At 50.8% G+C, this 24,572-nt stretch overlaps 2 protein-coding genes across 2 annotated transcripts in view; one reads left to right on the forward strand and one right to left on the reverse strand.

Moving 5' to 3' along the window:
- Nucleotides 1-4,497, forward strand: part of DLX6 (distal-less homeobox 6) — a 5,113-nt gene extending 616 nt beyond the window's left edge. Inside the window, exons 2-3 of the mRNA XM_016218915.2 lie at nt 1,202-1,395; nt 3,261-4,497. Coding sequence (XP_016074401.2) covers nt 1,202-1,395; nt 3,261-3,512 — 446 coding nt within the window. The 3' untranslated portion in view covers nt 3,513-4,497. The remainder of the gene's footprint in view (nt 1-1,201; nt 1,396-3,260) is intronic.
- A 9,503-nt stretch (nt 4,498-14,000) lies between these two features.
- DLX5 (distal-less homeobox 5) lies at nt 14,001-18,348 on the reverse strand. Its single transcript, XM_087821413.1, has 3 exons — nt 17,663-18,348; nt 15,567-15,751; nt 14,001-14,530 (listed from the first exon to the last, which is right to left on the reverse strand). The coding sequence occupies exons 1-3, from the start codon at nt 18,012-18,014 to the stop codon at nt 14,201-14,203; spliced, it is 867 nt and encodes a 288-aa protein (XP_087677539.1). The 5' UTR covers nt 18,015-18,348; the 3' UTR covers nt 14,001-14,200.
- Nucleotides 18,349-24,572: the final 6,224 nt, after the last annotated feature.

The raw sequence follows: 24,572 nt of genomic DNA on the forward strand, positions 1-24,572 counted from the left end.
CAACGCCTGAGCCTCCGCCGGCCCCCTCCCCCAGGCGGCCCGGCGCGCCCCCGGCCGGGCCTCGTGCGCGCCCGCTCGCCTGGCGCCTGCCTGCCGGCCTCGCCCAGCCGGGCCCCTTCGCGCCGCCGTGGACCCTCGGCTTCCCCGTGGCGCGGCCCGCCTCGCTCCCCAGTCTCCCGCGCGCCCCCGGGACCGCGCCTCCTGCTCGGCGGCGCAGGCTTCGCTCTAAGAGTTGGCCCTCCCTGCGCTCTCCAGCCCGCTGGGTCTCTGCACCCTTTGCCTCTCTCCTCGCCTCCGGGCTGTGACCCGTGTTTGGCGGGACTGGGGACATTTCTGCGCCGGATCTGGGGAGCGTGTTTTGCTTCCCAGTCCGATCTGGGCAGCCAGTGGCCTACTTTGCATGGGTCGCCCGGTGCGCTTCGGTCACCCGGAGGGAAGGTGGCATGGCCTCTGGCTCTAGTTAAGCTGGTGACAGTTGGGCTCTACCGGCGGGCTTTGAGGTGTCCCCCCACCCCCACCCCTGACCAGGCCCCCTCCCTCTGGGTGTTCGAATCACTGTTGGCTGCTCCTTTGTTCGTGGAGGCGAAGCAGAGGGCCTCGGGCGGATGGTTCTCAGCACCCGAGGGGGACAAAGTTGCGGTGTGAGGTTCAGCTTGCTCCGGAGCTGGCCTGAGCGTCTGGTTGTGTTTTGTTTGGGGGTTTGGGTCCTTTCAGCAGAATAATTTCAAACACGCCAAGGGGGTTTGCTGTACCGGGCTTGGAACTAGTGACATCAAGTCAACTGGCCGCGTAAACACCAGGGTGGCTCAAGCACAGTTTAAGGCACTATAAAGTCAAAACAGGAGCCCGGCTCCGCGGAGAGAGCAGCCGCCCCGCGGCGCCGCGCGCCGCGCGCCGCGCGCCCCGGAGAGCGGCCGGCGCCGCTTCTGCGGCAAAGCGAGGCTGTTTGCCCGAGGGCCGAGGGCGCTCCCTCGGTGCAGCCACCGCGTGTTGTTAGTGCCGGAGTCAGGGACCAGAAAAGCTTTTACAGCCTCTGGGAGCACCTGGGCACCGTGAACCCGAGAGGTCAGGGTAGCGTAGGGACGCTTTGAGGAAAACCCTTATTGGTCTTTGGGGAGAACCTGCGCAAGCCAGGCCATGCTCAGGGAGACTGCAGAAGGTGCCTCGCGGGTGACCGCTCCTCTGTATCCTTTGCTTGCAGATCAACAAAAAACCACAGTGATTGAAAACGGGGAAATCAGGTTCAATGGAAAAGGGAAAAAGATTCGGAAGCCTCGGACCATTTACTCCAGCCTGCAGCTCCAGGCTTTAAACCATCGCTTTCAGCAGACTCAGTACCTGGCCCTTCCCGAGAGAGCTGAACTGGCAGCTTCCTTAGGACTGACACAAACACAGGTAATTCCCGAGAAGCCCGAATATCCCTGAAATGCTGACCCCGTTTGCAGATCGGGCAGGGAGCACATCAGGAGGAATTCTTGGCCTAGTCAACCAAGGATGGAAGATTAATGACAAATGCTTTTCTCCAGTTACGAACTTTCCCGGGACAGCACAGTTTGGAATAAATGAATACTGGATTGGATTTGCACATCTCCCCAACCCTCGACGACCCCACCCCAGTCTAGTGTCCTTTGGTGACCAAGCTCATCATTTATTCGAGTCCTATTTCAAAACAGAACAACATGAAAGAGAAAGAAAAAAGATGTGCAGGCCAGGATGCAGAATAAGACCCACATATATTTTTTAAAGGATCCTTTTATGGGCCCTTGGACTTAAGGATTTCAGCTTGTTGACATAGAAAGAATTATGAAGTGAAATGAAGAGGGGAGATAGGCATAGGCTCCAATAGGATTTTGTAGAGGGACCAAGGTGCCAACTATTCATCCTGGGATGGGTGAGGTGAGTTTTTCTGAAGATTGCCCTCAGCTCAATAGTTAAATCATCCTGGGTGACTGGCTGGTGAAGGCTGAGGTACCTCCCTAGAGCACAGGACTTGGGAGCAATGGCAGAGTTGGAGATCAAAGAGAAATGCTCCCGAAATTACAGCAGGTGAAGCCTCAGTTAAGTACAGTTGGTGAAGTTCTGCTGTCCTACTAATTTGAAAGACATATGGGGCCTTTCAGACTTCACAGAAAGGGGCTTAGGCAGGTATATTAAGACCCTGGTCATAAAGCCAGGCTGCAATCACCTGTGGTTTCTGTCCTTGTCGATTAACTGAGCGGCATGAGGTGGTAGGCCTCATGTGAGGTGGGTGATCTTCAGCAAGGGGACTTCAGGTTTTATGAGACTCTCGTGTGGTGCCTTAGAACAACAGATGCTCCTAAGCTCTTCTTTTCAACTCAGCCTACTTTCTCTTGCCATGTTGCCACTGGAAATATGTGGGGCTTGAAACGAAGGGATTCCTGCTACTCCGTAACTTGTATTCCTCTTGGAAAAGCAGATTCCTATGGCTAAGGAATTTTAAAAGTAAAGGAACCTGCACCATAGAATTTCCTTCTTCAAATAAAGGAGTCCTGGTATGTTAGCTTAGGTATTCTCCCATCCCAGATTCCTGATTCTCATTTAATTTTCAGGGGCCCTTTGACTTTAAGTGACTGCACTAACAATCATGCGATGATTGCCGACCACAGTTTGCATAAGCAACATACAAAGTGGGGAATGAGGGAGATACAATCCCTAATCTCTGCAGGATTATGGGGATATATTTATGTAAGGAGAAAGATGCCCCATGCACAGTTTGTGGCATGTGCAATATATGCATAGGGATATTCGAGGCATTTGGTTATAAATGTAAGGCTTTAATCTGTTCATAGTTATTTGCTCACTGTACATGCATAGAAATGCCAGGTTTATGGGTTGGTAAATATTAATAATAAAAAAAAAACTATCAGAAAAAGTGCATTCAGCTGACTTTGATCCAAAAAATTCTGTTTAAAAACCCTTCTTTAGACTTTGAACCCAGCTGTCTCATTCACCCTCTTTCTTATGTTAATCTAACCTAGGCTATTGCTCTATACCTAGGTTTGCATCCAACTAAAGAGTTTAGGTATCCAGACAAGATACCTTAGCAAATGGATGGTGTAGGGAAGTGGGGGAGAGGCGGCCAGAAAGAGGTGGAGGCAGGTGGAGACCCGAGGGCCTGGTGTTTGCGGGGTGGTTTTATCATTATGCTCATTATTTTAAATAACTGCTCCCAAAGCCTCCACTTGAGGCCCTGGGTGGATGTTTTCGAGCCTCACGATCGCTGCTGCCTTTCGTTCCAGGTGAAGATCTGGTTTCAGAACAAACGCTCTAAGTTTAAGAAACTGCTGAAGCAGGGCAGTAACCCGCACGAGAGCGACCCGCTCCCGGGCTCCGCGGCCCTGTCGCCGCGCTCGCCCGCGCTGCCGCCGGTGTGGGACGTTTCCGCGTCGGCCAAGGGCGTCACTATGCCCCCCAACAGCTACATGCCCGGCTATTCGCATTGGTACTCCTCGCCACACCAGGACACGATGCAGAGACCACAGATGATGTGAGTTGTCCGAGGGCAATCGACACCCTAGGGAAACGTCGGAACCAGGCCAGGAGGATGCGGGACCTGCTTGCAGCTGCCAGGCCGAGCCGGAGGAGCAGGCTCGGGAGGACTCTTAGGTCTGGAGAGACCATCGCGCGCGCGCTCTCTCCCCCTCTCCCTCTCTTTCCCTCCCTCCTCCCACCTTTCCCTTTTTTCCTTCCCTTCGTTCCCCATCCGCCTTTTTCCTGGAGCTGCCTCAGTAATGGATTGTGCATCTTAGGGAGAGAGAGAGGGAGGGAGGGAGGGAGAGGGAGAGGCTGGTTACTATGCCAGCGCCCCTGAAACCCCTCACTGTAAGTATATTTTCCCTTACCCCTTGGGATCCAGGCTCTGAGCCTCTTCTTCTCTTTGGGAGTATCCATCAAAACAACTTTTTTTACAGGCATCCCCCCCCCACACACACACACACACCCCACCAGAAGAATCTGCGCAAACGTGGCAGCGTTTTTTACTTGTTTAATGAACTTAAGACGTTACAGGATGAAACAGAAGCATTTCAGACGCCTACGTTTTTATTTACCCATCCCAGGCTGACAAGAAGGAGAAGAAAAAGAAACAGAAAGGAAAGAAAAACCCCTCACACAACAGCCGTGCTCTAAAGGAAAAAGGGAACAGCGGCTGTAAGGGTAGAACGTTGCCACAAAGGGAACGCTGCATGTTTTAGCAAAACGCAATGAGCGAGAATGATGGTTTCAAAACAAAACCAAACCACTCTTTCCCCGCCCCACCCCCAAACCCTGAACTGGAATCAGGAAAGACAGAGGAAACCACCAAAATCATGGTTCCATCGCTTTGATACCTTTACTAGGTGAATTGGTGGCATTCACTAAGCTAATAGGGACGTTTATATCAAGAAACATTTCTGTATATATTGTTGAATTTTAGTTGTACATATACTTTGTATGTTTTTGTCTTCTTTCATATATGGAGTAAAAGCCACAAAACGCTGGGAGTGTCCTGTATATTTCTCTCCGTGTGTCTCTATCGCATCACCTCCTGCTCCCTCCCTCTCAGTATATTTTCTGTGATTCTTGAAAGAATTCCCACTTCCTAATATGGGAAGCCCCTATAAACATCAAGTGCCTGCAAAGATGTCAGTTTGAAGCACTAGCCTTTGTCTTAAGTACTTTAATATTAACCATGGATGTTTTCTCAGCTTCCTTGATCTATTATATTTTTATTATAATTTCTTCTATTTTAAAAAAAGAATGATCTATCCCCTGACAACCTCTAGACATCCAGTAGTTTCTAGTGCTGAAACCGAGTGTTCTCATTTCCCTTTTCTCAGCTAAAGTAATACAGCTGTATTTCTCTTTCTTTGGAAGCATTTTTTAACAACAACAACAACAACAAAAAGAGAGAGGAAAGAGTAAGAAAAAAGAACAGAAAATAAACACAATTATGACTATTTAATGTTACAACCCTTTGCAAGCTAGCTAGGTAGGAAAAGCATGCTCCTGGATGAAATATCTCCTCCGGTCTTGTGGAAAGCTTAGAAATAATGGAAATGAAAAGTCCTTTCGTCATACAAGCAGGAAGCCCCATACTGCGAGAATTAATGGCTACAGACCTGGGCATCCTTCAAATTATGAACCTTGAAACCACTGAGCCATTTATCAGAAGTCAATAGAGATACTCAGAGTGCTCCATATAATGACAGCGACATACAGTCGAGCAAAAGGACAGTCACTATAATTAGACACAAAGCAAAGACTACTTACCAATATACCCGTTCCTTTTTTTGTTGAGCAACTTCCACGCTCAGTCAGTCTTCAGAATGGTTTAAAACCGATCAGTCTTGTCATTTTCTAGCATTCGCATTGTTACATTAGGAAAAATGTTTTCTTTTCTTTTTTCCCCCTTCCTACTGTGAAACTTTGGGTTCGTAGCTCCCCAGGATCAATTCTGAACAAAGCCTCCAGCTGCAGTGCCATCCAATTTGAAGCAGACATTGGGGACAATTTAAGGTTTTTATCCACAAGAAGGTTTTTTTCCATTCTCTTAAATGCAGCCATAATTAGAGTAATTTTTCATGTAGCCCGCTGATTACAGCGTTTTTACCGTCAAAGATAATTACCTGTAATTTTCTTCCACTTTTAATACTAAAAAGCCATCTTTATTTAGATTCAGGAACAGGAAAGGCGAAACAAAAGAGGGAAATTATTCTGTTATTCATACACAAATTGCAGAGACGTAGGACCTAAAATTGAAAATTAACCAAAATTATAATGCTGAAAAGAATGGAAGAGGCTGCAGAAGTACAGCTGGTAGTGGGGCTTTGCTGAATTATTCAAATTACTTTAGAGAGAAAGCTACCATACATCGAAACCAACACTAATTTTTCTTTAAAAAAAAAAAAAATCCACCAGACACATGCCAAACCACTGTGTGCATGAAATTCTGAAACCCAGCAAATGCATTTTAACATATGAGAGGTGTTGTCACGATGCACTTGTGTCAATTTATCTCTTAATATGAGTTTAATTAAATTCTGCCAAGGGGCCCTCCCCAGAACTCTCCTTGGAAACTGGGCTTCCTGGGTTCTCTGAACCCCAAGGGTTAATATTTTCTCTCTTTAGGATGTATTGACCCGGTAAACTGATTCCCGAGAGAGGGGGTGATTGGTAGGAGGGGCGTGGGCAGAAGGCATCACCCAGTCACGGTGCCCACGACACCTCCCCGCGTTCCCACTTCCCCCGAGTTCGAGTTCTAGAGCCTCATTCTGCCCATATCTCCCGTGTAAAAAAAAAAAAAAGGGAACAATAGCTTCGGGCGGTGAGGCTGAAGGGGGACATTTCTCCCCGGCGCCAATAAGCATCTCATTATCTTTTGACACAATTTAGTCCAAAGGTTCCCGCCGGCGGCGGAGAAAGGCCTTTCTGCGCGGGGGCGAGGGAGCCAAGGATTGCTCAGGCTCCTGCCCCGAGCGCCTCTAGCTGTTTCCAGCGGGTCCGTCAGGAAACAGCGTCATCTATAGATAGAACTGCGCCGCTTCCTGCGGGAGTCTTCCTCGGGGCGCTCGGCGATCAGACTGGTTCCTGGGCCCCGCACCCCGGGTTTGCCTCTCAGCCAATCATGCCCCTCCAACCCCAAGGTCGCAGCGTTCGCGCCCGCGGGCAGCCGCTCGACGGGAGCCTTCCCGCCCCTTCCCCCACCCGACCCCACCCCCAACTGCAGGCGAAGGCCCCGCAAAGCAGCCCTGAAGGGTTTCAGAGGCCAGTTATTCCAGAAACTTTCTCCCAAGTGGAGAATGTTTAAGGGGCTATACCGTCTAGAGATAAGGCTACACCTGCCGTTGCAAATGTCCGCATACCTGTGATAGTAAAGGAGCAACTATCTCGAGCTCCATTTGCTCTCTCCAGGCCCCCAAACTTAAAACCATCGCCACACAAAGACCTCGGTGGATTCGCCCTAGACGCTTTCAGTAACGATTTGCAAGGAGATTGCAGCTTGGAATCTGCAGCACTCTCCCTCCACGCCTTACAGAAACCTGGTCCTTCCTGCAGCCTCGGGTCACAAGCTGCACCAAATACATCATCAACAGCACAGAAAGCAAAAAAGACAAATCGAGTTAAGGATCCCATTCTCACCCCAATCTTTGACTCACCAGAACGACAACCCTTTGACTGTTAAAGGGGAATAAAAGATCAGAACGGAAAAATCCGTAAAGCAAAGTTGCGGTCTATAATGAAATTACAACAGCAACGCATATAGCTTGGAAAGTGTGAGAAGATAAATATGAACTGTGCCTTGAAGGATGAAAGAAATAAAAACTTACCCCCAGTGAATATCTCTTAAGCAATGATCAGGTCTAGAAATCTATACTGAACAGAAGCAGAGGAGAATATTTTTCTGAGTCTCAGGGCAGAAGCTCTTTCTCTATATTCTTGGTTGAGTGAGCACATCCAGGTGTGAAATTGTTTGCACACCCCAGCACCTCTTATATTGCCAGCAAAATTAGCTGTTATTACTGTCACTGTTTAGTGATGGTTAGCGTGATACAAAAAAAAAAAAAAAAAAGAAAGAAAGAAAAAAAAACTGCTGTAATCAAGACCTGGCGCATCTTTGCAAATTACAGATAATTGTAAACGTCCAGATTATGATAATAGCATCCTAATCCAGCCTGCAATATAATTATTACAGAGTGTTACATCTGAAACTGTCCAGTAGGGCTAATTCAGCCATTATTTAGACCCTATTTTTGCACTGCAAATGGGTTGCTGAGTTGAAAATGTACGATGGTAATTTCACAGGGCACTCAATGAGTAATGGTATAGGAAGAGGAAAATACAAAAGTGAAATGTGAACAGTAGCGATCAAATCAAACCCTGAAGGACAAAAGACTGTTTGATTCATATGGAAAAAGAAGAGCGGGAATTAAGAAAATAGCAAATCAGTGGTCTGACGCATTATGTGTCCAAATCTTCAATGTATGTAGGGCTGATGTGTTTGCAAGAGCTGCTGCATCTGCTGTGGCCTGGAGTCTGCAGTAATTTCTTTCTTTCTCTCTTCTAAACCTTTGTCTTTCCCCCACCCCCTCGAAAGCATTTCCTTGTTGAAAAGAAAAGTGCCCCTCCCCCAAGCAAAGAACACTTGTCAGTTTCCCCATTGTTTCCACCGTGGCAGCCTCCGTGTACCTGTCACTTGTTTATGAACATTTTCTTAAATGAATTTGCAATCTCTCTTGTCATTAGCGCAAAATGCCCTGGGTGCATGTAAGTGTTGCTAAGCTCCTTTTTCATTCTCTTTCACAGGGAACAAGTCACTGAGAGTCCTAAAGGATATTAGCAGAAAATATATTAATTGCTGCTAATTAAATAAAGCTGGGCTGGGAAGCTGTCTCCACTCTGCTTGGCTGGCTACTGGATTTAAACCTATCATTAACTTTATTAATTAACACCCCCCCCCCATATAAACCAGTCTAGCTGCTTCGTTTGCTACAAGTCACTAATGTGTTTCTTTCTGGATTCCAGAAGTCCAGTAATTTTGGTAAAGGACTGTCCTTGCCCCCAGATATGGTTATAAAACCCCAAGGTGAATCTCCTTACAAAATGGAAGGACCAAAGAGAAAGAGAGTAGGAGAGTTAGACCAAGAGAGTCTGGAGAGAGGCTGGGGCACTGTGCTGGTCCCAGAGTGAAAGTGAAGGACAGGTTCCAGCTATTGCCTCCAGCAGGATGAACCCTGCCCTGGCTGAGACTTCTGGAGTCTAGTTCTGGCTTCTAGTGGGGACACCTTGGTTAGGGATACCTAAAGCCCTGATATCCCCAGGAGCTCAATTTTCCCACCATGAGCACAGAGAATTTCCTGAGCATCTTTTCCAGCCTCTAGGACACTGTGTAATGATTCTTCCTCCCCCCATCACCTCGCAGACCTGGGGACTGCCCAGCCAGGGCCATCCCACAGGGTGGCAAGCAGGCTTCCTAGACTCTGTGAATTTAAGGGCAATAATGAAATGTCCCCTGTGTAGTGACCCCTGATCATAGATGAAAGTTGAGTCCATAGCCTGCCTCTTCTCCCTCCCCTCTTCTTCCACCTTGCAAATGGCAAGTGGCGGAAATTGTCTTTGGATGACAATAAGCTTCCATTGGCAGATTTCTGTCTTCTCACCTTTGTAAGAAAAGATGCTTTAAAATAAATCATAGTTTGTGAACTGCTTACCGCCCTTCACCCCCACCGACTTAAGAAAATACACTAAACTGTGTATAGTGGAGATTTGACAGAGAATCATTACTGAACTTGGAGTGTGTGTGTGCGTGTGTGTAGAATGATGTTATGAGCCATTTTTTCCTTCCTGTGGCGAAAGGTCGTAATGTGTGGTATTTCACGGTTTTATATAAATCTTGGTTTAGGATGTGGAACAGACTCAATAATACATGCGCTTTTGGCAAAGAGACTCCTTCGGATCCCCATAAATCAGAAGTAATATGAAGTCCCAGCGAACAAAAGAGCAGAAACATTTAATTGCTGCAAAACAGGACTCCCGTCTCCTTTAGAGAGAGATTCATGTAAATTCCCCCGGTTCCTATCTTCACGGTTAGAGCTCGACCCATAAAACAGGTTATTACATTACAGCCGGCAACCCTAAGTGCTTGAAAGGGAAGGCTCCCCCCGCCCCCCACCCCAGCCCCTCCTGTGCCACCCGGGAACCTAAAGTTTGTCAGATGCAAAAGAAAACGCGGATGGGGCTTGGGGGGGGGGGTAGGGCTGCGTAGAAAAATATTTAGCCAATCCCCTGTGTGTCACTGCTATTTGGACTGTTTTGGAGGCCCTGAGTTCGCTTCGACTCTGAAAAAACCTGGTACAGTGTGCAAAGACCGCCAGCAACCTGGGAACCCGAGCGCAGGGCGGGAGCAAGCCGCAGCGCCCCCTCCCCAAGCTCCCGGGAGGCGGGAGCCTCCACCCAGCCGCCGTGGGAGGGGGTGCTTAAGGGTGGAGGAGTGGGGTGACCGCAGGCGGGTCCGCCGGCGTGGCGCGCTTCCCAGAGGTGCGGAGGGCGTCTGTCCTCAGGGCGTGCCTGGGGGAGGGCTGGAGAGTTCGGGGTTGGCGAGATCCCAGTGGCCAGTGGGAGGTGCGCGATCCAAGGGGTTGCGGGGATGGGGCCGGCAGGGTGGTGGTGGTTGGGTAGCCCTAAAAGTTCCCTCTCCTAGAATAAAAGGAAGCGCTGGGTCGGGGGGAGGGGGGGAGGCAGGGGGCAGGGTTCCAGGAGGCATTCCTTGCGCTTCGGGCTGGGGAGCTCAGGAAACCTAGTGGTGTCAAGGCCAGAGTGAGTTGTAGGGCGCACCGGGAGGAGGCAAGCATTGCCTGCCCTTGGCGCTCTGTGGGCAACTCCCAGGACGGCGCGGCCAGGACGCCGCGAGCCGTGGGGCGTCCGGTGGGATCAAAGGAGCCAAAGGAGGCCAGCCGGCGCGTCTGGGATTGTGGGATCAGGGGCGGGAAAGAGAAGATTGGTATAGGCGGGGAGATCCTGGCCTGGCCTGTGTCACCAGGAGAGGGTGTGTGCGTGGGTTGGTGTGTGGGTCAGCACGCTCCTGTCCGAGCCCGAGCCCTGGGTGGATCCGAGTGTGGGTGGAAAGGCTCCCGGGTGGGTGACCCAAAGAGAGGGGGAGAGAGCGAGCGAGATCAAGGGCATCGAGGTCTGCGGGTTCCTCTGTGTGTGTCTCAGGCCCTGTGGCTCAGTACTGGAGCCGCCTGGCACCCACAGGAATGCGGCTTCTCTCGGCTGCCCAGGCCGTCCCCTGTTCCACAAGGAGGTGGCCGCCAGGAAAAAGGGGGGGGGGGGGGGAGGGCAGAAATCTGCCTAGCCCAACACGAGCTTCAAACAAAGGCTAATTTATCTGATCTTTTTCAGGAGGGCCCAGGAGGGCCAGCATATTCTGAACCTCTTGGGCTTTTTTGGGGGCGGGGGGGCGGCTGGAGATGGGGGTAGGGGGTTGGGGGTGTGAGGGGGTGTGAAAAGGCCCACGGAAAAGAATATGAACTCTTGGAGTGGGCTTGACATCTTGGGCGCACTAGGCTACAAGCTAGGCAAGTGGGGACGGGAAGAGGCAGGCTGAGGTCCGGGAAAGTGGGGTCGGGCTGGGGAGTGATACACGTTTATATTAGATATAGGGACAAACAATGGAGGGAAAGAGGGAGGGTGGGAGGGAGTATATGGGAGAGGAACACCACACAGATATTTTTAGACTTTGCTGAGGATCTGTTATTTTTACATCCTTGGGCGCAGGGCTGCAGGGAGTTAAATTCCCCCGGGAGAATCCCCATGGTGCCAGGGAAAACCCGCTGCAGACTGGTTTGGCAGAATATTTTTGTCCACGGCTCCCAGACCAAGTTAAAAAACACACACACACACACACACACACACACACACAAAAAAAACGCTCGAGAGAAGAGGCCATTGCGAGTGGAAGAAGTGAGGTTAGCACAAGGGACGGAAACCAAGCCTGCGCGCTGCGTTCTGCCTGTCGGCGTCGAGACCAGGCCTTCGTGTCCTTAACAGCAAGCAAGGGGGGGGAGGGGGGGTCGTTAAAGAAGATTTTTCCTCTCTTTTCCCAGGAAGAATCCAAGCTCGCTCTTCCCTCAGCTTGACCGCGCCGGTGATTCAGGCAGGGTGATAGTGAATGGGGGGATCCCCTTTCCAAAGGTGGGAATGGAGGTGGGGAGATGACCGTAGGGCTGGAAAATTATCTGCCCTCTCTATGTGCAGAAAGGGAGAGAGCGTGTTGCAAGCACACTCTTGCCACTCTCGGGCAGCCGGTGGGTAGGACGTGTTTGAGATGTGCGGTGGGCGCGCCCCCTCCAGCTTTTCCAAACACTCACCGGGGCGGAGAGAGGCGCCCGCGCAGGGGGAAGCTGACTCTGGCAAACCGCGGGCGCGGGGTTTCTCCCAGCCGAATTCCCTAGATAGAAAACCCTGGCTTTCGGTGTAATGGAAACTCCCGAAATCCTTACAAGCAAAGAAAGAAAAGCAGGAACTAGATCCCTTCACGCGTTCCCCTCATCCTACTGTTCTCTGCCAGCGCAGAAAACAGAGTGGGGCTTCAAATGGCTTCACCCCGCGGCGCGACGCTGTCCAGAACTTCTGAGAAAGGGGAGCTGGAGGGAAATGAAGAGGGGGGACATCTCTGATAAGAGAAGGGGCCGCTCAGGCTTTAGGGGTGAAAGAGAAGGAGGGGTCCACAGCCCTGGCCGCGGTAGGCGAGGTGCCTTAGGGACCAGGCAGGGTGTTGCCTAAAGATCGGCCAAAATTCTGAATCCCTCTAAGGCCAAAGCCGGTCCAAACTGGAAGGCTGGAAAGGAAAGGGGAAGAAAAGAAAGGAATCGAGGAGATGGGGGAAGGAGAGGGAGAGAAAAGGAAGGGAGAGACAGAATCAGAGAGAGAGAGAGAAGGAACACGCAACTTCCCCGCGGGGCACACGGCGTGCCTTTTCAGGTCTCTCCTCCTAACCCTGGAAGAACCTTCTCAGAAATCCTCAGATGACAGGATGTAATTTTTATGTTCTAATCTCCAACCCTCTCCCCCCCTTAAGAAGACTCTTTTGTCACATTTATTGCTGCCGACTTCCTAGCTGTAAAATATATCTCCTGCGTCTTGTAATTTCCAACATATGATTTCCCTTGGTATCCCAAAGGAGCAGAAGACTAAATGACAGTCAAAAAGACGCCTACAACCCAGGCCCAGAGCACAGCTGACCGCCTGGGCTGAAGCTCTGGCCACACCACTGATGTCTATGGGCAGTGGTGTGGGGAGGAGGACCTGACACAGGCCAAGGTTGCAGCAAGTCCTTCCTCTCTGCCCCAAAGAAGGCTTCACAAAGGAGAAATCCCTGCAAACAGATTCAATTTCCCATGGTTTGGAACCTGCTTTGCCACTGTTTTATGTAAAAGCAAAGCAGAAGGAGCTGCTTCCTGAAAAAACCAGAGAGCGGTAAAGAGAATGGAAAGAAAAAGATTTATATTTAGTGTATTATCTCACACGAAATGAAATCAACACGGGGCCACAGTGCTTTCACGCCTCTCCTCCACCCCACAATCCCCTCTCTTGGCAGAAGAATAATGTCCCCCACATGCCTGCTTGGCCTGCCGATTCAGGCCCATCATTGTTTTCTAATCCTGTGATCCTTCCCTCTCTCTGAAAGAGCTCAGATAAATTTATAATCATGCACCAAGGAGCCCAAGGCACTACTATTTGCCATGCTACAAACATTTCAGATTTTTTAAAAAATGTAATAAGAGGGGAAATTCCCCCCCCCCTTTTTTTTCATTTTCTCATCTCTGGAAGCTCCCTTTGAAGGGACTGTAATTTGTCTAATTGCTCTGGCAATACACAGAGGCTGAGGGGGTGGGGGGCAGCTCTCCACCATAATTGCGTTGAGCTTAGAATTCAGAGTGGTTATTGAGGGATTTCTGCTCCTTTCTTACTTACACAAGGGGTTGGAGGGCCCTTTTAGATTCCAGCATTACTTTCTACCTGAAACAATTTGGGGTTAAACTTAAAATTATCTAAACGTTTTTGTGGTTAGGAAACAAACAAACAAACCCAAAACACCTAAATATATATTATAGGGCAGTACCATAAACAGGCCACATATGCATATTGACATATAAAGCAGCATCCAACATATAACATGTAAAGTCCTGCATCCAAGCAACTCTCAATTTCTGTTTTCCTTTTTGCTTTATTGGATCTCTGCAGACATTGTCTCTCTTTAATTGCCTGCATAAAGCGTCACTAGCCCATTACTGGGGGGAGGGGGCAAAGAAGTATTTTTTTTTAGAAACATTTTGCTTTCATGGTCGAAATAATTTTATTTATCCAGAATATACAGTTTAACTCCTCTATCTACACTTATTTACATGGTTAAAACAACATTGAAAAAAGTCTTTTGAAAAGTTGAGGTCATAGATTTCAAGGCACCATTGATAGTGTCCACAGTTGCGCAAAAAAAAAAAAAAAAAAAAAGTGTCTGTAAAAAAAGGGGGGGGCAGGGTCCTTTGAAATGCAATAACTTACATGCAAAATAAAAGCTTTACACATGAATCTTTTTTGTTTCCGTTTTCCAAACTTCCCCATATGAACTCCTTTCTTTATGATTTTCTAAAACAGCAAAACACAGTAGTCCCAAAAAAGAGAGCAAGAGAAAGCGGCTGGTCTAATAGAGTGTCCCGGAGGCCAGCGCCAGCGGGTGCTGTAAGGAGCCGGGCGGCGGCAGGTGGGAATTGATGGAGCTGGCTGCGCTCGGGTACCAGGAAGCCGAGTTCTCCAGGTAGCTGGACGCGGGGGACTGGTTGGAGGTCGGAGGGTGGGCGTGAGGGTGGTGGCTGAGCGAGCGGGACGAGCCCTGGGGCTCCCACACCGCGGGAGATTGCGGCGAATTACACGCCATGGGGTCGCTGGAGCTGGGGCTGTGCTCTGGGGGCATCTCCCCGTTTTTCATGATCTTCTTGATCTTGGATCTTTTGTTCTGAAACCAGATTTTCACCTGGGTGGGGGAACAAAGGCACAGGTTACGGAACACTCTGAGGCATCTTCGGCCCCCCGCGGCCGTCCCGGGTGGCTCCCGGCAGCTCGAGGCCTGCAGTTCAGGGTCTGGGCCCGAGGCGCAGCCGGATCTCGGGCCTCCGAGGGCGCGCTGGCGGGGTCTGCTCTCCGGGGCCGCCGCCAGGGCACGACCCCGAGGGCTGTTGTCTTTTGTTTGGGCCGGAGGCAAGGGGCAGGGGAGGGCGGGGGCGAGTGTCCCAAACGCCGTGAGCGCACGTGTCGGCCCACGGAGCGCGCACGCAACGCGGAGCCGCCAGAATCTACAAAACAACGGCCGAGCCCCGCGCGCAAGGGCGGTGGAGCAGGCGACCCGGGCGCGAGTTCCTGCAGGTAGAGCATTGATCCCCCCACCCCCGCGCCACTCCTTTCACCCCCTCCTCAGCTCCGAGAAAGGTCAGAATCCGCCTGCAGCTCTGGGCGGCGACTCCAACATTCTTTATTCTTATAGGGGTTGGAGTGGGAGTGAAGGGAATGGGACCCTCCAGGGAAAATCTCCCGGTTCCACAGCGCCCCCGCCCCGCGCCCCTCGGGCTGCTGCGGCCCAACCCTCCGCGGCAGCAGGGAGCGACCCCCTCAGCTTTTCCCGCGCGAGGCTTTGCTCGGCCCGCGACCACCGCGAGGCCGACGGGCCCTGCCGGCCTGGAGGCGCTGCGTCGTGCAGACACTAGACAACTTCTCCAGGCTGCCAGAGCATCCTAGGGGTAGCCCTCCCCTTCTTTCCCAGCTTAGAAGTTGGCCCCTCGCCCCCGGAGGCCCGCAGCGGGGACTCCTCGGGATGAGCGACATCTGCATCCCGTCCCCACCGTCGCATGGCGGCGACGCTCGGTCTGACTTATGCAGGGAAGGGCGCGAGGTGGTTGTCTGTCTGGGTTTCCCGCAGATGCTATCCCCCCGGCTGCAGCCCGCGGGGGCCGAGCCGCGAGGCCCCGCCAGGCACGCAGCCGAGGCGGGGCTCTGGCCCCGCGGCCCGAGGTTACCTGGGTTTGCGTCAGTCCCAGCGAGGCGGCCAGCTCGGCGCGCTCCGGCAGGGCGAGGTACTGAGTCTTCTGAAACCTTCTCTGTAACGCGGCCAGCTGAAAGCTGGAATAAATAGTCCTGGGTTTACGAACTTTCTTTGGTTTGCCATTCACCATCCTCACCTCGGGCTCGGCCACTTCTTTCTCTAAATAACCAAAACAGAACCGGTTAGACAATGGCGCTTTTGCAGAACCCTCAAGCACAGTCTTGGAGTTTCTTACCAGGCGGCCTTCGCTCTGTTGCCCCGATATCACCACCTTTCTTCCCAAGACCCAGAGAATGTGCCCCTCCCCCAGTCATGGACAGGCCAGGCCTTCAGCCTCAGAGTCATTCCCTGCTCTGTTAATTCAGGTTCTCCAGGGCTTGTGTGAAGCGCGTTGGACAGCACAGCTCCCTTCTCCGCGCCCGGCATCTCGCCCTCGTAGCGGCTTCTGCTTTCACCCGGGCTTGTTTTGACGCCCACCCTGGGCTCCTGCGCGTTTCTGGGGCGATCATGAACAGCCCCTCCCTGGCCAGCTTCAAGGGCCGGGACCCCCCCCCCCCCCTTTCTGTCAGCGTCTGTTCGGGAGCCCGCAGAGGCCAGACCCATGGGCAGAGAAGACGCTAACCGAGGTCTCCAAAGTTCAAAGACCCACAAGCAAACTAGGCTCCTTCAATTCAGCAGCAAGCGGGCCGGGCCGCCGCAGACAGAGGGCCGATTATGCAGCCCCCATAATCTCCCTGCAGATCTGTGAGGACACAGATGTGTCTGGTTTCTTTTACAAATAGACTTAATAAGTTCTTGGCCAAGAGGGAAAAAAAAAATCTTTCACTTATGCAGGAAATACAGAGACACTGAAAGGAACGAAGACATCCCACCCCCGGGCTCTCTTTTAAAGTTTAACAGGAGTCACACATTGAAAAGGAATCGGTGTGTGTGTGGGGGGGGGGGGGGGGGTTTCGTAGGAAAGGGGCCGCAGGTCAGGACGAATTTCTAAAAATCCCGAGTATAGACGGGAAATAGACTTTATGTCCGCGTGTTTTTACAAAGGTGCCCTGGAGCCACACGTCCCCTTTCCCACCTTATCAGAAGTGCCCATCTCTGGAAGGGGCGGAGAGCCTCTCCGGGGTGTGTGTGCGTGTGTGTGTGTGTGTGTGTGTGTGTGGCGAGCTCCTGGGGGAGGAAGGGTGGATGGAGGAAGAGGGCTGTGGTCTGGATTCTGCCAGAGTAGGAGATGCTAATATTAGCAGGATTATTAATGTGCTGGCGGGAAGAGATCAAACCTGACCAGCAAAACCTCTCCACGGAGACCTCATGCCTCTCTCTGGCCGCCCAAGCTCAGTAACCCTCTTAAATTCTCTAAGTTTCAAGGCCGTTGAAAAAGGAAGCGGTGAGGCCGAAGATACATTTTAGGCACCCATGGAGAAAGAAAAAAAAACAAAATTGCTCCACTAACGCGACGCCTCAGCCACCCTCCTCCACGTTTCAATGGCTTTTTGTTTTTTGGCGTTGCCCTGGATAAACGGCAAGGCTCCCCTCGCCCTGTTTCTCAGACAGCCCCCCCCCCCCCCCCCCCCGGAGCGCCTGGGCTCCAACGCGACGCTGGCTCCCGGCTGCTTTCAGGCTGATCCCGACCGAGCCTCCGAGGCCGGCAGGCTTCCACTCCCACTCGCACCGACCGAGCGCGCTCACCGAAGATTCCAACAGCTAACCTCCCCTTTATTACGCAAACGCTACTAGGGCTGCTAGATTCTTTCTTCTCTCCACCCCTACCCTCTTTCCAGCCTAGCTGGCTTCCTGACCCGGCACGTCGGGAATCCGGCGACAGATTCCCCCACCCCCGCCCCCCGCGCCAAGGTGCAGGAGCGGAGAGACGCGGGTCCCAGCACCCGCAGGCTTCTCCTACTGAGAATCCCCAAAGCGCCGGCCTGGGAACCTCTCCTCGGTTGTAGGGTGCAGGACCCCACTCCCTTCTGCCAGAGGCACCCCCGCTGCGGTGGATGGCGGGGCCCCAATCTCCCACCCGCCTCGCCCCCCGGAGCCCTGCCCCCCCCCACCTGGCCCCCGCCCGCGTACCTGGCTGGCTGGTGGCGCTCGGGACGCGGTTGTAGGCGCCCCCGTACTGGTGGTAGGGGCTGGCGTAGCTGTAGTCGGCGTAGGCTTTGGCGGGGTAGCCGGCGGCGCCGCCCGCGCCGTGGTACTGGTACTGGTAGGGGTTGAGCGCTTTGCCGTAGGAAGCCGAGGTAGGAGAGCAGTAGCCGTGCGGGGCCGCCCCCGTGGGGCTGTAGTAGTCGGAATCTGTGGCCGACGACTCGGGCAGAGTCGGCGATTCCTGAGACGGGTGGTGCATGGCTGCGGACGTCTGGAACGGAGCTTGGAAGTCGCCGGATCGGATGCTGGGGACCCTTCTGTCAAACACCCCTGTCATCGCTCCCGGGCGGCGGCGGCGGCGGTCCTCGCTGCTGTGGCGGCGCTGCCCGGGTGGCTGTGGAGCGGCTCTGTCTAAGCAGACATGGCCGTGGGAGCGCGGGGGGAGCGGGAGGAGGAGAGGAGGCGGCGAGGAGGCGGCGGGGCGGCGCGGAGGCTCGGTCTCCGGCGGGCTGACTGCTGACTGAGGCGCAGCACAGCCTTGGTTAAATCCTTAATTGCGCGCTTACGCACAGCGGGGTGGATCGGGTTCCATTGGCCAGGGCCTCGGGAGCAGCAGCAACACCCTAACTCGTCCAACTAGTTTTAACACAACAAAGCATTGCTTAAAAAAAAAAAAAAAAAAAAAAAAGAGGGAGAAAAAAAAATGTAGGGATGAGGGAAGTGTGTGTGTGTGCGTGTGTGCGCGCGCGCGTGTCTGTGTGGCTCCTCGCTGGGGGACGAGCAGGGTCTCGGTTAATCTGTTTTCAGCGAATACCAAAGAAAACGCAGAAGCCCTCACACCAGCTTCGTAACGTCTGGAGACAATGTGTCCCAATCAGCAGCTTCGGAAAATGCACATGTTTGGGGGATGAGGTCCCCGACGGTCTTCCTTGCTCCCCGCTCTCCACCCCCACGGGCTTCAGCGGGGGGGGGGGGGATGTGGAATCGAACAGTGATCCTGGAATGGGGAATCAGGGGTGTGGGGCAATGGCGAAAGGAACTGAGACCATTTTTTATTGGGGCTGCTGGGAGTCAAGTTGTAATTTCCATGTGTTGAAAAATTGCAATCTGAGGAAAGAGACAAATTTGCAACAAGCACTTCCTTTGCATGAGATAAATATTTCTCAGAAACGGGCTGAATAAAGGTGCTCATGAATGCACACTGTCCACTCCGCGGTTAACAGCAGAGAGAGTTCCTACAACCCTAAATCCCTACAATGAATTTAAAATATTACTGTCTTAAGCACAAATAACTTAAGGACACCCAAATTGCTGGTCCCAAAGAAGAGCCTGCAGCCCCACATTTTGTCCAATATTCTTGTCTATTTGGATGCCGTTGGAATAGAGGGTTTGTAATTCTGTGTTTAGTAGTTAAAAGACTCCTGCAAAAGTGAATGGTTCACTTATGACCCGTCATTCCAAGGGACCAAATGGGAACCCCAAGAAGACCCAGGAGTAGACAGGATTAAACCCCCTTTGGGGAGGCTGGGTGAAGCCCACTGATTTCCCCCTCCCCGCTTTATGGCCGTGGCATCCAAGGGCCTGCCTTTCCATTTCCCAGGTGTGGGTTCCTGTACCTTGTGTCCCCATTTCCTGCCTTGAAGACATCTTAGCTCATATGCAAAGGGACAAAAGTCTCAGGAACCAACCACTGGGTTTTCATGGTCCAGAGAGTTTGCTTTCATGATGACCTGTCACTCTTGCTCTAGCAGTGATCCAGCTGGGAGCATAGAAATTTAACGTAAGTCAATCTACTGCTCCCCATTTCCACTCCCCTAAAATAGGCAACTCCAGGAGCTGGATCTTGATTTGGGCCTCTCAGCATCTTCCTCCAGAGTGCCTGAGGCGGGAACCAAGGAGATCCCCCAGACATCCAGGCTGGGACGTTTTGGTCTCTCTAACATTCCCTCCACCCCAACAGAAAGAGGAGGAGTCTACATTAGTTGTGTCTGGTGTTAGGTTAGCCTTACTTTGGCTGTGGAACTACCCTGGCCCCAAAAAGGCCGGCAGGGAGAGCTGGGGGGTCTGGAACTCGAGGCAGGGTGCCAGCCTAGCTCCAGAACACCACAGCCAAGCAGCCACATGAGCACTAGTTCCCTGCCTCTGACGTCTGGTAGCCCTAAAACCACAGCTATTGTCGCTTTGCCTTTGGGGGCAACTTGAGTGCGCAGGGGGCAGGGGAGGAGTGTGTCACTGGGTCCCTCAGTGCCCTCCACTCCCCGGCCTGGCCCAGCCCAAATCTTCTGCTTGAGGCCTGCTCCGCCACAACTTTTCTGAGACTGATGGGGGGGGGGGGGGGGAAGCAGAGCCTGGGCTGCCCTCCTGTCCTTACCTCACGCTGTCGATTTTGACACTGCTCTTCACGCCCTAGATTTAGAGCTACAGGACATTGGGAAGCACTGACAACCGGGTGGGGCTTGCAGTCCGGGCCTCTGCTCAGGCGGAGTTCTCGGTGTCCATCCAGCCACTTTCCTGCTATTTAATTACGGGAATTGCACCCCCAAGGCAATGCCAGGGAGGGTTCAAAGCGCCTCCCGGCAAAGGCAAGTGTGTGTGGAGGGGAAGCCGGCAGGCCTGCACCCCCAGAACTTTTTATTTCTTACAGGTTTAAAAGTTACGACATGAAGGGAAATCAGGTCAAACGGTTATGCTAAGAGGGTGTTCCTAGCAATGTTTTTAGACCTTGCTGAGAAGGCAGATTCCAACCAGGGTGGGATTGGAAGTTGCAGACTTTGGGCAAAATTGAGAAGTTTGGGGTCTGGTGGGAAGCACAGTGTTACAGTGTTCAGTTAGCTTCGTTTCTGCTCAATTTCACTTTCCCCTCCGTCAAAAATAGACATTATCTCCCACATTTTGCACAGGACAAAAAGGAGTGGGTCGGAAGGGAAGGATCTAGTCAGCTTCTTTGTTTCAGTTCCTCAAGCGTTGACCCTCAAGCCAGACTCGAGGCACTTGTGCACAGGCCCCGGCTGGGCGAGGCTTCCAAACCTGGGTGTGTCTCTCAAGGTCCAGAGCCTCGACTTTCTCGACTTTGCTCTGCCTCATTACTATGCCGACCCCACTTCCCCCTACCTAAGGAGAGCACTGAGTTAAAAGGAGCTGGAGTCTGATCACAAAACAGTCCCATTTCATCCCACCGCCGCTCGGGGTCCTGGACGCGCTGTGGACCCGCGCTCTGGGCGCACGCGCGCCGGGTGTCCGGGCTCTCAGGGTGGCAACTTTGGCTGGTACTGTGGGTGGTTGTGACACCAAGGCCTGGATCTTTGTCTTAAGGCCAGTGGACAGGACGCCTGCTGCCTTTTTCAAAACCCAAGGAAGGGCTCAGCGTCGGAGAAACGGCCCCACGACATCAAATTTCTCCAGAAGTGCGCTCCACTGCGACACGTAGGAAGAATGTGAGTAATTTCATCTCCCAGTAGCCAAAATCTGCGAGGGGCGGGGGCGGGGGTGGGGTGTGGGGGTGTGGGTGGGGGGGGGCGGGTGGAGAAACGGACCCCAAGAGAAGTGCAAGTCTTTACCACGAGCGCCACCCAGTGTCCGAGGGGAGCAGCGCGCAAGTGGCTAACGTTTCCCAGGCTTTGGAGTCGCTGGCTGGACGCCGCCGCTTGTCCTGGGGGTTGGAGTCCACTACCGCGTGGTCTTCCTTCTCTCTACTTCCAGCAGATCTTTCCCTCCACTCCCAGGCCCCTTTCTTCCTTTTGTTTACTTCTTACATGTTTAGGCTCTTCCTTCTTCCGCCCACGAGATCACCTTTTTCTGGGTCTCAGCAGAAATCTGGCGATTTGGGGGAGTAACTGGCTCTGTTCAGTGTCTTGTGGTGCCTGGAAACAGTCGAGGGTGACCCTTGCTTCCTAGAGAGTCCTGGGAAGCTGACCCTCCTCTAGAAAGATGAGGTGCTGGGGAGGCTGCAGGTGGGTCACTACTCTCTCAATTGGAAAGATAGTGCCACCTGACTTTGCAGGGAGAGTGCCTTGGTGCGGGGAGATAATATTAATAACTGCATTGACTCGGTTTCCTCCCTCTGGCCCAAGCTGGAAGCCTTTGTACTCATAGGTGTGCCAAAAGTAGAACATACTTTCCTTTGGGCTTGAAGCTCAAACAAATCAATGCGCCTGAAAAGACTTAATTTATGAACTTCAGACCTTTTTGATATGGAAACTACTGCTTCATTTATTTAAAACATTGTACACATAAATTCTATGCACATAAGGCAGGTAGATAAAGGACCCCAGAACATGATACTAGCATTATATATGTAAACTGATATAAATAATGCTTCTTGGCTTTAGAATTATTTTTATTTTGTTTTAGAGAGGGCAGGGAGCAGGGAAGGGAGAGAGGAGAGAGAGGTAGAGAGATAGAGAGAGAGAAACACCCAGGTGAGAGAGAAACATGGATCAAACATGGATCAGTTACCTGCTGGGGATCGAACCAGCAACCTAGGTATGTGCTCTGCCCGGGAATCGAACCCTCTGCCTCCTGGTGCGTGGGACCATGCTTCAATCAGCTGAGCCACACTGGCCAGGGCTTGGCTTTAGAATTTTTATCAGTGGACTACTTTTCTTTTAAAAGTCCTGTTCTTGAGCTGAGGTTTGCTTTACTTTTTATTTGCAGTGCTTTATCCATTTATTTTCTTTATCTATCCAGCGATAAGTGCCCTCAGAGCAGTTCACTGTTATTATGTCCTTATTGATCATGATCCATCTAAGAGCACTTTTCATCCCAAATCTCAAACACAAACAAAGCTGGTTTCATCACCCATTTTGTGGATATAGATCTGAGTAATGATTTTATTTCCAGTGGTACTTCATTTTTCTTTGAGTTAGGGCACTAAGACCATTTAATAACTTAAGGTAGCGGCCCTGAAATATTCAATTTGTTGGTTGTCTAGAAGAGACACATGTTCATGAATTGGGATGACATGGAAAGACAGGAGTGATGATTACAAAGAGTGGTGAAGGCTTTCAAAAATATCACAGACTGTTGGTCATTGGTTTGGGCAACTCGGCTGAATGCCCTTTGTGTCTTCCAACAGAGGACAAGGTGCACTGGCTTGGAACTGACATTTAGAAGGGGCTCATCTTCTGAGTTAGCAAAACTCTTTAATTTCCCACCTAGGTTTCAAGTTCTTCCCATGCACTTGAGGCTGAACTAACAGGCCCAAATCAAATGCTTTGGAGCCCATATAAACTGACAATGAGCTCACCCAGGGAGGGAGGTAAGGGAAAGGATAAGTAGGAAGAAAGATTCCTTCCATGCTGAAATGAATGACAGTATCCCTTTGCCCTCAAGAAAAATGTGTTTGGAGTTAAAGAGCTTCTCCAATAAAGTAATCTCAAAAGATTCACTAGCAGGCAATTATATAAATATTCTGAATAAATTAAAAATCCCCAGGGGGGGGAAACTATTTTCCACTTAATTCCAACCCAATAGGATTTTTCAGTTTGTTTCCAAATGATAGAGTAGATCCTAGACTTCGGCACGTTTTGTGTTCATAATTAAGACATTAAAATGTGTTTATTCATTTAACTTAAACATAACTGGCTAGGAAAAGGCCTTAAGTATCCACTCAAATCTATTCTCTATGAGACGAATTTAGTATACCACAGCTGAAAACACTTCAAGTTCATCTAAGTAGGAAATAAATGGGATTATATTATTATATGTCTTTGCAAACTGAAATTGAGGCATATTCTCCATCCTAAACTCAGATATCATCTTCTTGAAAGGAAGGTTTGGCTGTGGTACTATTTACAAAACCTTTATTCTTCTTAAAGACATATAAATATCCCAATTAAAAAAATACCCCTCGTGGAGTTAAAAGAAAAGTAACCGGCAGACAGGGATTCATAGCAGTGATCCAACTCTGGCCAGGAAATAGCAAGAGAAAAGCTTAAGTCATCTTTAATAACATCCTAATTACAAGATCAATTTAGAATTTTAAAGTTCATTGATTCTAAGCCACTGTATTTTTATAATCTGACAACACTATATGCAAGGATGTAAAAAAACCACTTCTAAAGTCAAATCCATTCAGATTATTTGAACACTGTAAGCTGGTGAAGTTTGGCCCACAACATATATGCACACAGGCAGTTAGTATAATTTTATAGACATCTTTTCACTCTGCCTTAATTATATCATTTTAATAGATTAAAAACAAACAGCAAGAAAATATAAAACCTTTTCTACAGCTGTGTTTACTACCTTATACCTTTTATAAAGAAAAAGGTTCTTAAACAGGCAACCCCAGCCTGAGATAAGAGGTTTCCCTGCTGTGTTACACAGCATAATCAGGCAAAGGCTCAGTGCCCACCTGGACTTGCATCCCTCTGTGCTCCTGCAGAAAATTAAGGCAACAGAAAAGAGAAGTCAATAGCTTTCCAAGTGAAGTGTAGATGACATGGCAATGGAGTCACTTTTTAAAATCATGGGTAGAAAAGATTCATTACTCTGCTTGTACCCAGGATCTTCATAGCAGTCAACTTATATAGCCCATGGGCAGTTATGGCAAATATTGCTTTTGCAGCGTGAAGTCTTCAGTTTTATTTCACTGTCTCAACATAGCAGGCTCTTGGATGGTGCATTTAGCAAAGATTATAAACATATACATTCATATAATTTATTTCTACATCCTGGTTTATAATTTCTGGGTATTGACTGCATGGCCCCAATGGTTTGAATGCATTTTCAAAGTTTTACCCCCAACTGATGTATTAATTTTTTAAAATATGTTTTTATTGACTTTTAGAGAGAAAGGACAGGAGAGGGAGAAGAGATAGGAACACTGATGAGAGAAATATCAACATCGATGGGCTGCCTCCTGCAAGTCCTCTGCTGGGATCGAGCCCACATC

Source organism: Miniopterus natalensis, chromosome 10 (genome assembly GCF_054644295.1).
Source record: "Miniopterus natalensis isolate mMinNat1 chromosome 10, mMinNat1.hap1, whole genome shotgun sequence".
Classification (NCBI taxonomy): Eukaryota; Metazoa; Chordata; class Mammalia; order Chiroptera; family Miniopteridae; genus Miniopterus; species Miniopterus natalensis.